General features: G+C 39.4%; 1 protein-coding gene across 1 annotated transcript in view; it reads left to right on the top strand.

Moving 5' to 3' along the window:
• The window catches only part of LOC119789282 (whirlin-like), a 74,328-nt gene that overhangs the window by 41,818 nt on the left and 14,456 nt on the right, over nt 1-18,054 (top strand). Inside the window, exons 4-8 of the mRNA XM_038294104.1 lie at nt 7,277-7,551; nt 9,874-9,910; nt 13,834-14,019; nt 14,117-14,308; nt 16,657-16,731. Of these exons, the coding sequence (XP_038150032.1) occupies nt 7,277-7,551; nt 9,874-9,910; nt 13,834-14,019; nt 14,117-14,308; nt 16,657-16,731 (765 nt within the window). The remainder of the gene's footprint in view (nt 1-7,276; nt 7,552-9,873; nt 9,911-13,833; nt 14,020-14,116; nt 14,309-16,656; nt 16,732-18,054) is intronic.

Genomic DNA, 18,054 nt, shown 5'->3' with positions numbered 1-18,054 from the left:
ATATCTGTTCCGATATCAGTTCTGTTTAGAACTGTAAACCTGCAAGGTAAGGTCCTTGCTTGAACCCCAGTCCACAGTATTTCTATACAGAGTGTTCACATCTTCCCTGTGCATGCATTTGTTCATCCCAGCTCAGAGAGTCATGCAGCTGTAACCCATTCAGCCAGGAAAGTTGTAAAACCAAATTCCATTCAACCTGATAGGTTGTGGCAAGTTACTTCATTTTGGGGAAGGTGGCCTGGCGATTAGAGCAGATTGATCTCTGTGGTATTACTAAGGGTTGGGTTAGATAAAGAAGGCAAGTTTCATTTTTAAAGGGGAACGTCGGTTTTTTTACATTGGTCCCTTGATTTTACGTTATTGTATCATGTTCTACTCACCTATATGAGTTTTGTGTCATTTGGAGCCGTTCTGAAGATATTCCATTAGGTTATATCCAAGTAACGTCTTCCTATGGGCAACAACTTGAAGTCACAAACTAAACTGTTCATAATTTATCATTTATGGTACGCCAGCATTCATAACATGTAGGCGAATCACTTTCCTCAGACATCCGCGGTTATATTTTATATATTTATATTTTTTTTAAACAAAGCGGAGTGTGAATGACGTCATCCGTGCGCCGGCTACCATTCATTCATCCTGTCCGCTGAACTGCTGCTAGTTTTACTCACATGCCTGGAAGATGTCTAGTGCTGCTACCACAGATGATCTCGCTCTCCAAATGGAACTGAACGATTCAGATTAGCTAGAATGAATAGAAGGGGTAGAGCGTAGCCGCCTGTCGCCCGGGCTGCCTCTAACGACTCCAGTTCGCATGCGCGGATGACGTCATACACTCACATATGAATCCTGGCATACCATAAAGAATAAATGATGAACAGTTTAGTTTGTGCCTTGAAGTCGTTGCCCATAGGAAGACGTTACTTGGATATAACCTAACGGAATATCTTCAGAATGGCTCCAAATGACACAAAACTTATATGGGTGAGTAGAAAATGATGTAATAACGTAAAATCAAAGGACCAATGTAAAAAAAAAAGGCATTCCCCTTTAAGTACATTTAGAATAAAGTTGGCTTTCCTTATTTAACCAAAACAGCAGAGGTTGAAAGAGGGAGAAGGTCCGATCAGGTGGCACAGGTCCAGCACAGAGGCACACATCAAAAAACGATGGTTTAGTTTTTCTAAACGCCAATTTGCTTTATTGTAGCCTCTAGGCAGACAGTGAACTATGCATTCATGGGGAATACACCCAAACCCCAAGGGTCCAACTCTGCTGGGATTAGAACCCAGGACTGTCTTGCTGTAAGGCAGCAGCTGGTGTTTTGGATGTAATAAAAGAAGATTTCTGTCTCTGCCTGATGTCACTGATAACATCTGCAAACTTTCTTACACTCATTAACATGAAGTTACTTACCCTGGTGGAGCTTAACATCTGGAACTTGTCTGACAGTCATACTAAAACAGATAACATGAATGCTAACCCGGGTTAAATGATATACTGTGTGCTCTCAGGTCAACTTCTGCCTCAACAAGCAGGCCACTCTCACTGTGCTATTTTCTGTCCCGCCTAAGGCAAGAGAAACAGAAGCAGCCGTACTACCTGTAAACAATATTTCTTTCATCATGATATCACACTGTGTCCTACATGGAGGGAAAAAAGAAACAGCATGTCAGCTAGTACTTGGGATATTTCAGACTAACTGGAGCACTTAGAAAACTGAACAACTACAGTTGATATTCTGTGAGGAAAACATGGTGACATTTCTGGGTTTTATTGGGGGAAAAAGTTGAAGAGAAGATTGTTTGACAATTGATAAGAGTCACACTGTGACCTCAAATACTTTTTTATTTTGACATTTGCTATTGGTAAATATCACTAGACTCAGAATTTCTGGGAAATTAACTGATCCATCATCACAGCTCTATATGCATAGACCAAACTGAAATGTCTAGTTCTTATTTATACTCATGTAACATAGTGAAAGCTGGGGTTGGTCATTCATTACTTTAATAGAGTGAAACACTCAGCCATATCCATTAGGAAGGGATATAAATCTCCTCCAAATCCATTCAATTAGAGGTTCTTTTCTGACCTCACAAAAAGAAGCTGATGACAGACTGTAATTACAAAGATGAAAAACTGTAATCAGGGACTGCATTGTTTAAAGCACTTTCACAGTGAGTGAAGAACTTAGCATGTAAAAGTCCAGCTGTCTGGAGGTGGCCTTTTTCCAATAACATGGTGTAACTTAGTAGGTTGATGATCTCTTTATGTTTTTTATTGAGCACAGATTTGTTATTTTGATGAAAAGCAACAAAACAGTAAATCGCTTCTTTGCAGTGCACAGACAATGTGCGTGTGGCCATTTGCTACCTTGTGGAGACAGTGTAAGCAGTGGCGGCTGGTGGAGTTTTCTCCAGGAGGTTTAAAATAAACCAATCAAACGTATATGTAGTAGGGATGGGACGGTTTATGAAAACCGTCCGAACCGTTCGGTTCGACTGTCTCGGTTCGGTTCGCATGTGTTTCGCTCGGTTCATGCGCTGCTCCTTTTTCTCATAGGCAAAGCGTTTACACTCCAGAGCAGAAGGTGGCGGTACTGCGACCAAAGCCAACCACCAGTAGTAAACAAGAAGAAGAAGAAGAAGCGAAGCAGCTTAGCCGGGTGTAGCAGGGGAAAAAAATCAGTTGTTGTGGAGAATTGTGTCGGAATGGCGAGTGGGAAAGAACAGGAGTTGGAAGACGCGCCAGCAGCACTTTATAGGTCTGCTGTATGGGACCACTTTGCATTTAGAGTGACCTACGATGACGGCGGAAAGAAAGTTGTGGATAAAAGTGCAACAGTGTGCAAGCATTGTGCAACACGTTTTGTTTATGCTAACAGCAACATGACCAACATGTCATGCTAACCCCGAAATCCCTCATACTCCGTCAGCAACCCCCGCTGCGCTCCAGACCGGCTGCATACAGCCTCCACTGTGGCTCCTGTCCGCTCCCTTCTGAGTCCCTTGGAGATGGTAGAGAGCATGCGCGAGATGATTAAATTCAAAGCAGAAAAACATACGGAAATGATCCAGGGTTTCCGCGGATCATTTAAAATAATTATAATTACAAAATTATTTTTTGGGGGATTTTTTCATTAATTTCATAAATTTTTATGGGATTTCGGTGTAACAATCAACATATACCGAACCGAACCGAAAACCGTGACCACGAAACCGTGAATCGAACCGAACCGTGGATTTTGTGAACCGTTCCACCCCTAATATGTAGGTATCACACCAGTATATTTACATTAATTCCAACAACAACAAAATAACATTGTAAAATATTCTGAAAAGTGCTTTAAATCTGTCCTACCTATTTTAATCCATGATGGGTCAGATCCTGACATTTGAAAAAGGAGGCAGGGAAAGCAGAATAAAGCATTAGCCTCACTGCATGCAGTAAGTCAAGCCTTGTTGCTAAATAATTCTATAAACCTGTCAATCAGCCGCACTTTATAACAGATGACTGTGACGCCAGCGCTTGGGCAGGACGTGGTGTGCAAATAAAGTTGCTTTCAGCTCTGGGCGCAGGAGTGCTGCGCCCCAGGATGGTCCTATCAGTAGCATTAAAGAGGAGCTACTTTGCATGGTCAACTTTTAATCAGATTCTATGGGCAAAGATTTTTCCGCTGCAGGGCGCAAATATCTCACCCATCCGACAACCAATGAAACAGCTTTACTCATCATTAAAGATTAAAGATTTATCTTTAAAAAAAAATATTTATATATTTTGAAATATTAAAATTTTATAATTTAATTTTTATTTGTTTTTTATGTCTTAACCCTTTAAAGCCCGATCCAAGAATAAAACAAAACAGAAAATTACTTTTTTTTTGGTTTGAAGTCCTTATTTGGCCTTTTAACAAAATATGTAAAAAGAAAAAACAGAAATACATTTTTTATATTAATAATTTATTACTATGCGATAAGTCAAGATTATTTTTTGTGTAGTCTTCTGCCCTCTGTTATGAGGTATATCTGATTGTGTACAATAGGATTTTGAGCAAAGTTTTTACCATTAAAATTATGCAAAAGTTGTCAGACGCAAAACATTTCAGAAACCGTATGTATCAAATATGATACATTTGGCATTACAGGGTTAAGGTCATTGGGTGAGTGGGGCGGCCCTCTATTGGCCGGTTGCCACTGAGTGTCCAATTCCCCAGGAATATGCTACATTGTGGGGACATATAAATATGTGTAATGAGGAAAGGTTCTTCCCTTCGACTGATGGTTAGGTCAAGGAATAGGTTGCGAATTGAGTTAAAGTAACTTAGAGTTAGGTATGTATTGGTACAAAGAAATGGATATAGTAATCTAGTTACTTTTTATTGGAAAAGTAATCTAACTTATTACTTCTCAAATACTGGTAACACCGTTCTGTTACTCGCAATCTAATGCAGTGATTAATCAAAAGTCAATGAATAAGAGCAACATTTCTTAAGGGCCTTCTTTGCATTGGGGGGAGACTTTTACTGCAGGGATGACGCTTACTGGCTGATGAGCTGTAATTTGGACAGGTGTTCAGCATGCTTCAAACAGACTGAGAGGTGAGATGATGGCTCAGAGCCACTGATTTAATGACAGCGTTCCTAAAGAAAAGCGATTTCTGAAAAGGCCAAATGTTCCTCTAACTTGTTCATTATGTGCTGAAACAAAGGCTTTATATAGCTCAGTTAAAAGCATCTCTAAATTGAAGGAGCTTCTTACATAACATAATCTCAACACTGACTGCCCACATGTCACTCCCTTATATCTGTATTATTAATTTTCTTTCTGGAATATGCTATAATAAAGAATCTTTTATTTTTTCATATTGTTTGAAAAACATTGTTTTTCTGTTTCATATCTATTTCATAGCCAGTTAATCGCTTTCCCTTTACAAAACTCTTATTTGCTTTATTGTTCTTTTATTATTGAAAAAAAAAACATAATCAAAGATGGCTGTTAAAATGCTACATCATGAGGACTGAGTGTTAAGTTTGGGACTAAGGCACAAATTGAAATTTTGCAATGGTTAAGTATGTACCTATATAGGTTAGGTTTAGGATAAGGGCCGGGGTAAGGCTATAGCTATCGCTGCGATTGAATGGAAGTCAATGGAAAGTATATATATATATATTTATCTGCTCTTGGAATGGGGTTTTGTCATGAACCGAGGACAGATGGACCCAGTATTCAAGGAGAGACAGTCAGTAGGATAGTTCAAATGTTTATTAAATAAAACAAAACAACAGCAGAGCTGTGGCTCGCGGACACTGCAGGCGGGGGGGGCGGGGCACCGCCCAATCTCAAACACCCTAGGGGAGAAACACAGGTAAGTGACCACGATCAACTGATAGAAGATTATCTGTGTTGGTCACTTACTTGGTTTAACAGTCCAGAGCACGAATGTCCCCAGTGCTGCAGTCCCAGAGGTCATGCTGGAGGCTGATCCTGGTCAGGGATCCAGAACAGACAGGAACAGACAGAACAGGCAGGATCCAGATCAGGCAGGAACAGAGACAGGTGGCAGGATCCAGACTTCCAGGCATCCACAGGCTCCCAGGAGGGTTCAGAGTCTGACTGGGACCAGAAGCATGACCAGGTGGTCACGCACAGGAGCAGAGAGTATCAGGTGCAGACAGGCAGGCTCAGTGGAAGAGGGTAGCCGAGACAGGACGTCGGAACCGGAACTTGAAGCAGGACTAAAATGGTCTCCTCCCTGGAGCCAGGCTTACTGGATAAAAACTGAACCTCCCCACATAATGAGCCAAAACCAGGAGGACTCTGTGGGGGAGGAACAGTGGACGATCAGGAGACGAGACAAACACTAAAACCCTCTTTCCACTGGCAGCTAGGATCCAGGACATGAACCAAATAAAATAAAACTGAACAGAAAAACTGACAGAAAGACAAGAAATGCTCTGGCACTGAATGCTCAGGCTGAACTGAATATAAACCAGAGGAAACAGGTGAGAGGAATAAATTATGATTGAGGCAGGGAGGGAAAACAGCAGGTGAGAGGAATTACTAATTAAGGGAGAGCAAACAGGCCAGATCATGACAGGTTTAGGTTTAGGACTGCTCTGTGCATTGAGTTTAGGTTAGGTTTAAGGTTTGGTATGTGTTGGGAATGGATAGGATTTGGGTTAGGTCATAGAAATCAATGGAAGACTGGAAAGTTTCCTCACAGGGATAGTGTGACATATCGTGCATGTGTGTGTGTGTGTGTGTGTGTTTCCATCTGGACTGCTACAATCCCATGAGTGTTGGTTTATGAGCCCTAACCCTGTGGAGGCACAGCTGTATGAAATGTCACTGTACTCCAGGACTGATATAAAACATTCCCTAACGATGCAGATGGAACTTCAAATTTAACATCACCTTCAGTATTCATGCAAAAAAAACAACTTACAGAATATACCTAAAAAATACAATCACATGTCTAATGCACTCAATAGTATTATTTAATTGTGCCTATTAAGTTTAAATCCAGGGATTATTTTTTCTTTCAATAATACATTTTCTGTATTTTCCAAAGTGGTTTTTCATCTTTATTCTAAGCACTCTATTGGTTGATGGTTCAAAGCTTGAGTCTGCTCTGCCATATCATCAGGTTGACATATACAGGCTAACAGACATTTAAGAGCTGATTATTATTCATAGTAATGTCTTGTTCTGCTGGCAATGCACTGAGAAATTCATTCCCAGTTACCAGCTCTCAGACTTTGATATTTATTCAACTCCAGAGGGGTTCCTTCAGTGGGCAGCATTATTGCTCCTCTGAAGGAGGACTTTTAAAAAAGCTTTTGACTTTAACTGTGACAAAGGTATGTTTTCAACAAATCCCAGGCTTCCTTAAAACCTCTCTTCTCTGTATGGAGTTTGCAGCTTGGTGTAGATCTGCTGTGGCATCAAAGAAGTCGAGCAAATCAACTTATTTCAGATAGAAAGAAAAGCAGAGGTTTGGCTGCATTGATATTTTGTTAACTATATCTGAACATTTTAGACCTGAAGAACATTGAAGATGACCTGAAGGATAAAGAAAATTTTAAAGGCTGGTAGTAGGATTTGTTTATTGTAAAAGTTTTGGTGGAGAACGTTGCCTGGACCATTTGGGCAACCATGATCAGACCTCATTGGATTTAGTTCTTTAAACTGAATGTTTCATTGTGAACCTAATTTCTGTGTCTGCATACTTTAACACAATGATGATGAAGATAGTCTATTGCTTGTTGCAGGTGGGAGACCAAATCCTGGAGGTGAACGGTCAGAGCTTTGTCACCATCTCCCATGATGAGGCAGTGAACATCCTCAAGTCGGGGCACCAGCTGCTGCTGAAAGTGCGGGATGTGGGCCGTCTGCCTCATGCACGCATCGTTGTAGACGGGAGCAGATGGAGCTGCGGTCAGATCATAGCTGAGACCAATGCAACGGCTGCCATAAACTCTGCCTCAAATCCCAGCGTTGGTGCTGGGGTTCATTCAGGCAATGCTGCCAGTGGCCACACTACAAGGCGAGTCCACTAAACTGACGTTATATCAAACACAAACAAGGAGCATATTTTGGCTAAACTTAGAGAATTAAGTGCTTTTATTTTAATCACTATGTGTGAAGTATGCATCTAAATTAGATTGGATTAAGACTGGAAGTGGCTAAAAGCAAATTCACAACAACAAAAACAATTCTGAATGATTCCTGAAATGTGCTCATTGGTTCCTTCTTCTAAACCATTACAAACTGGGTCAGATCCAATAGATTTGGTTGGTTTCACTGATGCCAAATAGTCCAAATACTGTACCCTAATAATATTGGTTCAAAACATCAAATCTGCAAATAAATAAAGTGGGAAAAAATAAATTTAGATTGACTTGATTGTCCACAGGAATCATCAGTCCCCAAACTCTGACCCAGGCCCACATGATGCACAGATACAGAACTTTGCTGACCTTTGGAGGCTGTTCTATTACCAGCAAACTTTATTTTCCTTTAATAGGTGGCGGTATTAATTAATGGTGACATCCCTGTCCATGATAATCTACAGTTGCTCCACTTGAGCAGCATCTAGAGACAAATACAGTGTTGGAACTGTTCATTATTCCAGCCACGCTGTGTATTGCACCAGTTCTGATAGCTGAACTGACCTTCAGCATAATGGCGTCATCACCGTGCTTCTCTAGTGGAACAGAAATCTCACCTCGACGGATCTAATCATGCACCTTGGCATTATGACAAAATACTTTAGTGTTTGTTGTTTCTATTTCTAGTCTTCTTAAGGACGAGGTTCCTGTTTCTTCATCTTTTTTATTTTGTCCATTATATTATATAATATAGTATAATAGAATAGAATAGAATAGAATAGAATAGAATACTCTATCAGGTAGGGAAGATTCAAGTGTTTCAGTGGAAAAACAGGAAGGCAATAAAGTATCCAGGTTCACATACAATTATAAAATAAAATAAAATAAAAATACTAGGTCATAAAAAATTTGCATGTCCAGAAAAAAAAGTGATGAAGATAAGAAGAAAAACTGTTCATTTACAGATAAAATAAAAAATGGTGCAAGAAAAAAAATATGAGATATTTATTTTTAATATAAAACTGGCGAGAGTGTAGGAGGCACTACTGAGGACCACTTATAATATACATGTAGTTTGTTGGAGCAGCTTCTTATCCACAGCTTAAAAAAAAAAAAGCTACTATAATCTGAGGAAGGTCATCTCTTTCTTGATGGCTTCTCAACTGATGCAGGTGGCAGCCAACAGAAGACTCTCGCTAAAATACCTTCTCTGTTGTACAATGAATCCCCCCTCCATGTGTGATGCTGTTAATGCTGAAGACCTCCTTCAGTGAAAGACTGCTGCGCAGGAGACACACAAGAGATAAATTGGATGCTTCCTTCAGCAGCTCTCAGACTGACAGCCATCATTGCTCCTAACAAACCAATCAGATGTTTGCTGTGCTGCTATAAGAAAGAAAAAAAAAACAACATTAAACAGAGGGGGTGGACTCAGATTTCAGCTTTCAAAAACCTACAATTCAGCAATAGAGTTGATTCTTTCCCGCTATCATGACAACCCCCACACCCATACTGGGGAACAGAAGACCTCGCCTTTTTAGTCAGGCCAACTATACCCCTAACGACCCCCCCCTTCAGAGATATAGACAGTTATTGGGTATTACAGGCTTTGTGATGTTTTGAATTGAAAAAGCTTCCTGGATGGGAAGAAAAAGATCTTCAAACTTGGAAAGAAAGTCCAGTGAATTATTTTTTAAGATTTTTTAGAATGACTATGACCTGGATGACTGATCTTCACCAGCATACTCTGCTGCTGTTCTTCCAAACCATCAAATCTTAAGCATAGTTTGATATACTGTATCACAAACATACTAAATTTACATCTTTTCATGAATGTATAGCTTTATTACTATATAGAATTTCTAGGAAATCTTTTTTTTTCAGTTTTGAAAGAATCCTTTTATTCTATTCTCTTCTATTCTATGGACCTTGCAGTTAGGAACTGTTCAATTAAATCTTTACTTACATAGAAAGTTCGGATAAAGCCAGCTGAAAAAGATGTTTACCCAAATGTTCCACCAGATGCCTCTAGAGCTCCAAACCACCACACCTGCTGGTCCCAAATCCCTCTCTGCCTCAGTTTCTGCCCAAATATGGAGATACAGATTGTTTTACATTTCTAATGTTACCTAAGTTGAGAATAATGCAAGTTATGTTTCAGCTTCAAGCCTGATTATACTCCATCTTTAAAGCTGTTGACAGTGTTGTTCTACTAGCACTATAGCTATAATTTCATGTGACGTTTCTTCCTCTTGCAGACCATCTTCTGCCAGAGCTACACCTGTATTTGGGAAGGTGAGAAAGTTCCTTTCTAACTGAGCTCTCTGTGCAGTGTTGACTTCAAACTGCAAAAATTTAAATCTTAAGTCGTTTTTCTTAAAATAAGTGCATTTTTCTTGAATTGAGCAGCTAAATGAGATACTTTGTTAGTGGAACACATACAACTTACATTTAAAATAAGAAAACAACAATAGCATTTTCTTATTTCAAGACATATAGATTATCTTTAGAGTTAAAAATACTCATTCCATTGCCAAATCATCATATTTACCTACAAAAATTAAGTGTAAATACACTTAATTCAAGAAACTTTTATTCATTTTTTTAATCAAAGTGTGAATGTGCTTTTGCAAACATCTGCGGAGAGGATATAAAAAAACAGAAAGGAAGAAAACATCTGCTGACATTGGTCTGGACTCAGGTGGAGATAGATGATTCTCTTTTAATAGGGTAAAATGGGTCATGTCTCCAGTTTCCCAATGCTCTGAGGAGTCAGCATTAGCTGCTCTCCATAACAACACAGTTCTCTGCTGAAGGGGCTGATGGTTTGTTTTTATTTTTAATCTGCATGACTTTCATGTTATCAAGGACTGCAGTATTTAATTGTTGTTTGAGGTTAAAGCAAACAGCTTAAACCTCTATAAAATGTTCACACCAGCACACATTAAGCCAGTCCTGTGACGCTACAGTGCCAGATACGTAGGAAAATTAATTTCCAAACTCTTATAGAATTTAGGTTGATTAGTCTGGAAAGTCAAGATGCTTTTCATTCCTCTTATTGCTCTGTCTGTTGTTCCTCATTCTCAGGCAGCACTAAACATCCCTGCCTTCCAATATGCATTCATTAACCTTGAGTGGAGAAACAGGCTTTCTCTTTAATGGCCTTTTATTCTGACATTATAAATGTCAGAATAAAAGGCCTTTGTGAGGTTATTATGACATTTGAAATGTCAGGTTTTACTGCAGCAAAACAGCAGTTTGCCATCCAACATCCATCCATCCATCCATCCATCCATCCATCCATCCATCCATCCATCCATCCATCCATCCATCCATCCACCCATCCATCCATTAGTGGTGTAAATCACACCCATCATGGCGATTCGGTTAAGTATCAACTTCCTGACGGTTCGATTATTTTCGATACTCAAGAATACACCCCAAAATACTTCCACATAAATAACTTGAACCCGCAAGGGATGTGTAAGTCAGCTTTTTCCTCCGCCATGTCTGTCTTGCCTACTGTTTGCAACAACAGGTGTGCAACAAAGATGGTAGTGGTAGCGAGGTAGGAGGGCAAAATAGGTTAGCGCCACCAAAGCATTGGAGTCAGAAATAATGTACAGGAGCAAATGGATAAAAGAGCACATGAATACTCATGCGGACGTGTTGATGCATCAGATTGTCGGCTGTCGGATCGATGCATCGATACAAAACGATTATTATTTACCAAGGGCGTAGGTTTGATTTGAACTTTGGTAGGGACACTATTGGTTGGGTGTCATTGGTGCTATGAAATACGCATGCCCTTTTTTATGTTTGACATGAGCATCAGTACTGATGAGAGGAATTCATTGTTTAAAGAGAAAAGCATCATTTTGCTACATTAATAAAATTGTATAAGCACTTCACTCACTAGATGCTGTTTATCAATGTTTGAAGTATCAGCGGCTCTGAAGAATGTGGAATTAGGACTGTTTTCCACTTTGAAAATGGTTTCATTTGAACGACTAAGAGATAAGGTAAATACAGTATTTTCTTTTAAAGATATAGAATTGTGCAGAGTTAAACCCCACTCTTTTTACCTACTATGCTCTCTCTGTATTAAGCAAAATAATACATTCAATAAAATATTAACTTCACTATAAAAGTTGAACATCTGGGCTTTAGTTACTCTGTGTAGCCCATTTCATGTATTTTATCTGGAGCTGAACAAATGAATCGTATTAATTGATTATTTCAATAATCGTCAACTAATTTAGTAAGTGATTCATCATTAACTGGAGAATAGAGACTCTAAAACATAATATAAATGTAAAATGTGCCTTTCTCCGACTGAGCAACCCACTTAGATCAGTAATTATACCAAAATTGTAAAAATACAATATATATATATATAAGATTTTATATATATATATATATATATAAGATTTAAAAAAATATTTTTGTCTGTCAGTATTCCCCATCCAGAACTCCTGATGAGGAAATATTTTAGTATCACCTGGTTTATTTAGACATCACCTGAAGCACTGAAGGGCAGCTGCTTCACCTACAAGCTGCCCTGGATCTTTATTACTGCATATCTGTGTTTCCTATAATCATATAATGTATAAGTGCGTTTTTTATAGTAAAGGATTAAATGTAACACAACCTTTTATCATCGTCCTATATTGCTATTGTCTGACTGTTTAAATAGCTCCTTATGTCTATTTTCTGTTTTAGTGGCATCATCTACAAACACAACACTGAGCATGAGCCTAAGTGTATTAAAATATAAAATCACTATTAACAATTATAAATGACAATATAACACTATCTTATCTGTAATTTAATAATATCCAAAATAAACAGCCAGGTTCAAGCATTTTTACCAGACATTAATGTTTATAGTAATTTACTTATAGACTGTGTGGAAATCTATTTAAGATAAAATCAATGTTAACATTCTGCCTCTGTTTGTTCTTGTCTTTATCCTATTTCTAGAAGTAGAAATAGTCAATAAAATAGAACTATTATTATGTGGAACCCTAATTATGCTTTTAAACGATAAACAGCAGATGTTTAGGCCCCATTTCTTGTTGTTATCCTCTATAAGAGAAATAACACCCGCTAATAATTATAGCTGAACTTATATAATAATTATAGCTGAAATGTGAAGGAAACCCTCACATTTTCTTTTTCAGTCGGCTGTGGCTAAGAATCAGAAATGTTTATGGCTTACAGCCTTTATTTATCCATTTTTCCAGCAGTCTTCAGAACTCCTGGCTGACTCAGAATATTTCGTTTTATAAAATAAAAAAAAGGTTTTTGTTTTTAGTGTACATGATATTAATTTTTTTTATCGGGACTAGTTTTGTAGCCTAATATTAACTGTAGTAACCGCGGCATTCTAGTGTGAATACATTTTCAATTTTGTGCTCCAAGCACACTCGGACTAGAAAACAGCCAATCAGAGAGAGAGAAGGCGGAACCTAAGGCAGAACAACCAATGAGAGTGGAGTTAAACAGCGCAGCACAGTTCCACGCGCTGCTAGGTGAAAGAGACAGGAGAGACCAGGCAGAGGAGCTGCGAGAGGAAAAGAAGCCACTGCTGGAACAACTACTGCTCTAAATTATAAACATGTTGCTCACATCCAATTATTGGTAGGGACAATTAGGTCGGTTCAAAATGTTGGTAGGGACATGTCCCTATGGTCCCTATGCAAACCTACGCCCATGTTATTTACACCCCTACCATTTATCCATCATCCATCCATCCATCCATCCATCCATCCATCCATCCATCCATCCATCCATCCATCCATCCATCCATCCATCCATCCATCCATCCATTTCCAACCCCTGAATCCATAACACTGCAAACCCAGTGAAGCCCATAATAGTTGAATATAGGCATTTTCAACTTCTCTCAGGTTTGATCATTCATATTGCTGTTGGTGAATAATTACATCTGCATATCCTCCTTTTAGAAATTTCAACCATGTTCCGTAAATCTATAAAAGCAATCTCTCTAAATAGAGTCCACCTGCTACCATGCTCAATAGACAGGCAATTATCCAAACAACCAGTTTGTAAATTAGCTCAAATTTGCCACTTTTATATCAAAACCCTTTGTAAATAAATGCCTAAATCTGCTTTCCAAACTCTCAGTATAATTTTTTTCTTCTTTGGGTCTTAGTTTGTATTATATTTTATGCCAAAACAATCTTTTTTATCAGCCTGCAGGGTACAGAGGGGTTAGCCCACCTGGTGCTCAGGTGTCTCTGGAGCAACAGGCCTACATGCTATTGACAGAACAGGAGAGGCAGACCATGGCCTACTATCTGCTGGAGTATCAGCAAGGACACATTCATGTGGAACCACTGACCATGGCTCTGTCTGAGCTCTTCAACACCCATGCAAAGGTACAGGAGTTTGTACATGACTGTAGTTGTTCACCATGCTTTCTATCAACATGCCCTTATTTGATTTTCTGTTCTCACTTTCTATTTTTATCCACAGCTGTCCATGCTGTCTGAAGTCAGGAGTTTAGTAGCTCCTCAGGATCTGGAGGTGTACGACAACCTAGTGTTGCACCGTCAAAGAGAGGCTCATCAAGCCTGGCAAGGAGGCCACAGAGTGCTACATCCACCAGGCCACTGTGACCATACAGGTCCTGCCCTGCATGATGCAGGACAAACCAACCGTCCAGCAGTAAGTTCTCTTCCTTTTTTTTAATGTTTTAGTGCTGTGAGGTAAAACACGTTTTATGAGACACAATCTGCAAGTAAAATAAAAAGGAATCACTATAGTGCTCTACTAAAGAAGATTCAATAGCAGCTTTAAAGGTTTAGCAGAAATATATATATAATAATTAAGAAATCAGAGCAACAATTGTAGTGAAAAACTGTAAAAAAATAAGCAACCAACTATAGGTAAAGTGTAATTTATCAAAAAGGAGAATCATTTTGAACACTGGAGGGCAAAAGCGTAGAGCAGAGACGCTCCAGAGGTTCAGAATGGTGCTGCAGCTGCCCTGCAAAAAGGGAAAAAAAAAAAAAAATTTTGATATCTGGATGAGGGATAACCTGTCCTGTTTGTGCTGTGATCAGAGCAAAAACAAAGATTATCCCTTGTTTTAATATTTAAATGACTATATCAATGTGAAATAAGGAACAGCTTTCTGTTTTTTGACACAACAGTTTTTTATTTTTTCATTGTTTCAATTTGAAAAAGCCTGAATGAACAAATGATACAGCAGCTGCTTGATTTTGGTTTGAAAATACAAAAAGTGAAATTTAAAATTCATTTTTTTCTATGTCAAAGGTGATAAGCAAAACTTGTAGAATGTGATTTTTGTTTAACCTCTTGGACACTAGGCCTCCTTTCGAGAAATATGCTTGAAAATAACATGCCCAAAATGAATTGAATATATCTCAAGAACTACAGAGTTCATTTTAATTGTTTTGGTATCAAAATAAAGGCAAGACCCCAGAGAATATGTTACAGGTCTAAAAACCATCTTGGGGCGGGTGCTGAGGACCCAAATTTGGGTCCTCATGTTATGAAAAGATTAATCTTCTCTTTATTGAAATTACTTTAAAAAAGAAAATGTAAAAATATCGGTTTAGGGGAGGATTTTTGCAATTTTTTGAAAAGACCCACCCTCTCCACAAAAAAATGCACATGCACAACCTTGTATCTATTGCTTTATTGCACGCCTATTTAACCGTGCAAGAGCATGCACGAGCCCATTTTTCCTCATGCACACTTTGTTTAAAAGTTGCTGCTGTCATAGTTCTGCCCGAACGTCCGCCCTACCCCTTTGATCCCTCAATCACTATATAGAGTGGGGACTATATAGTGGACTTAAGATGATCACTGCCTGTTACTCCCCATTGGTCACGTAACTCCTCCTCCACCATGCGGAGCCTGCACCATCTTTGTTATTAGTTGTCACTGTCGGGTAGTGACAGCCTATGGCGACAGTGGGCCGCTGTGACAGGAAATTCCATAATGCTTTGGGAGGATAGTTCCCCCTGCTCTGCCTCTTCTGAGGCCTTTCTTCTCTTTTCACACACTTCTTGGACACTTTTTCTCTTAAAGACAATCTGCTAGCCATTTTCAAAGAACCGGGGTGAGAAAGGTGAGCTTCAATAACTGTCTGAAACCGGAGCTCACCACAGATATACGCTTGAAAGTGAGCATGCGCAGAAAAAGATAGCTAACGGGGCGAGCACGTAGGACGGCCTTACGTAAACATATCACCAGAATGATTGACACTTAGGACCACTTATTTAGATGATCCACTCGGAAATAAAACGTCATCCTCTGTACCTTTAATGTTCCATTAAAGGACATGATATCATGTTTTACATTAACAAGTAAGAAGTGACAGTGGAAACTGAAGCCAAAATCAGATCCAGATATTCATTGGTGGTTTCTATAATAACAAAAAGAACTTTGTCTCCATGATTTCCATTTTCCTTTACTGTTAGCTTCTTGGTCTTAGCCGTTGACAGAGTGCAGCTTTCTGGGTCACGTCACTTATTACAGTATTTTGTATTGATGATCACTTTTAGTTCACATCAATCCACAAGGACCTCATTCTGCCTCATCAGTCTGGTTGATAGACCCTCTTTGGCAGCAGGGCCTGATGAACGCTCTGAGTAAACTAAGTTCTGCCCTATATTATATTCTGGTTTCTATTTGAAACTTTGCACTCAGCAAAAATAAAAAAAATGGACAAAATGACAAAAGGATCAACCTTAATGGTGCAGATTGTTTTTTCAGCAAGTAGATAATGGTACATTCTTCCTCGGTTTAAAACACCACCTGGGCTTCCCTGGTGTGAAGCATGTTCAGGCCCTGAAGCCCATTTTGAAACCTGTTACTGCTGGCATTAGACCAGTTAGACCTAGCTTTCCAATATTTAGCAGTTTGCTGGAGGACTCATTCCTGCAGTCTCAGGCTGCCCCAGCTGCCCTTATAAGAGTCTGAATAAAAGCAGACGCCTTCTTTTCACATTTCCACATGCCACTCATCCATGTTCTTTCTTTCAGGCTGAGGCTTCCAGCAGCAGCTGTGTGGAGAAAAACCAAGAGAAGAACACAAACGCCTTCCGAAACATTTCCCTGGTATGGGACATATATATTCTTCTCTATAATGCCAGAAGAACTACATCTAATTCTGAATGTGTCCATATTATTGGCCCAAAACGTTCAGAAATAAAACCTGCATTAAAATAGCAGGTTGAAGCTCAGACGAGGTTGTTCAACCCACTTTTTTTTAGCTTTGCTTTGCAGGTTACCAAAAGATCAGAGCTGAATATGTTTTCTGTTGATGCATTATGTAATAAATTAATACAAAGTAATGCATATTTATTAAGTGTTGGAAAGGAATAAATTGAGATTAGAAGACCTAAGACTTTTGGATTCAGCTAAATGCAGAGTTCATTTAAAAAAGGTTCTTGAAAGAGTTTGTAATGAATGTTTATGAATGCAGGAGACTGATAGCAAGCTTTAGTTGGTAGGTGACAACTGAAACACTTGGTGACAGGCAGAACTTACCGGTAGCAGGCTTGAGGAGGCAGGTGAAGACAGGACCCACTGGTGACTGGCTAAACTGGCTGAGAGCAGAACTCGGAGGAGAGGCAATAACTATGTAGAGGAAGACCTTAAGCAAACCAGATGATGGGAGGACAAACTGGAGACAGGGAGAAACAGTCCGGAATGTGAACAGAGTTAGAAGTGCATGATAATCCATTGAGGGAAAACCAAACACAGGATCTCAGGAACACAGATGGGGCACACTGACCCTAGCCTCATGAGACCATCCTGATCTCGCGAGCTTTCAAGGTTTCACTCACAGATCAGTCTGGAGACTCTCTGTTAAAGAAAATTTGGAGCCGTTCACCAAACGAACGTCCAATCAGCGTTGGCTTTGAGGCGGGTTGAGGTGTGACTCAACGAGAAGCGCGACAGTTCAGTCTAAAGAACATGGCGGCTTCAGCCGATTAAACTAGCGTTAGCGTGGCTATCGAGCAAGCTTTATCGGAATTACAGAGTATTTCTTCACTGAAAGAAGAGCAAAGCACTGCTGTGGAGGCTTTTCTCAGAGGAAAAGATGTTTTTGCTCTTCTCCCGACTGGTCTCGGCAAAAGTTTGATCTATCAATTGGCTCCTCTTCATCGTCGCTCTGTTAGTACGTCATATGCTTCGTTGATCTGATTGGTTTATTTGGCCCGTCTATCACCAACATAGGCCAATCAGCTAACCAGTATTTTCGCCCCCTCCCAAATTTACTTCAACAGAAGGTTTCCAGATGGATATGCGGAGCAAATCCATCTGGCGGAGTCAGGTTACATTGACCCTAGAGCTAAGGACCAATGAAGGGATGTTGAGCACAGGGATGAAGGAAAGCTGGCAATGCACATAGAAAATGGAGAGATCACCGTATGG

Source organism: Cyprinodon tularosa, unplaced genomic scaffold (genome assembly GCF_016077235.1).
Source record: "Cyprinodon tularosa strain WSP-4 unplaced genomic scaffold, ASM1607723v1 ctg334, whole genome shotgun sequence".
Classification (NCBI taxonomy): Eukaryota; Metazoa; Chordata; class Actinopteri; order Cyprinodontiformes; family Cyprinodontidae; genus Cyprinodon; species Cyprinodon tularosa.
This window is presented reverse-complemented; position numbering and strand designations above follow the sequence as displayed.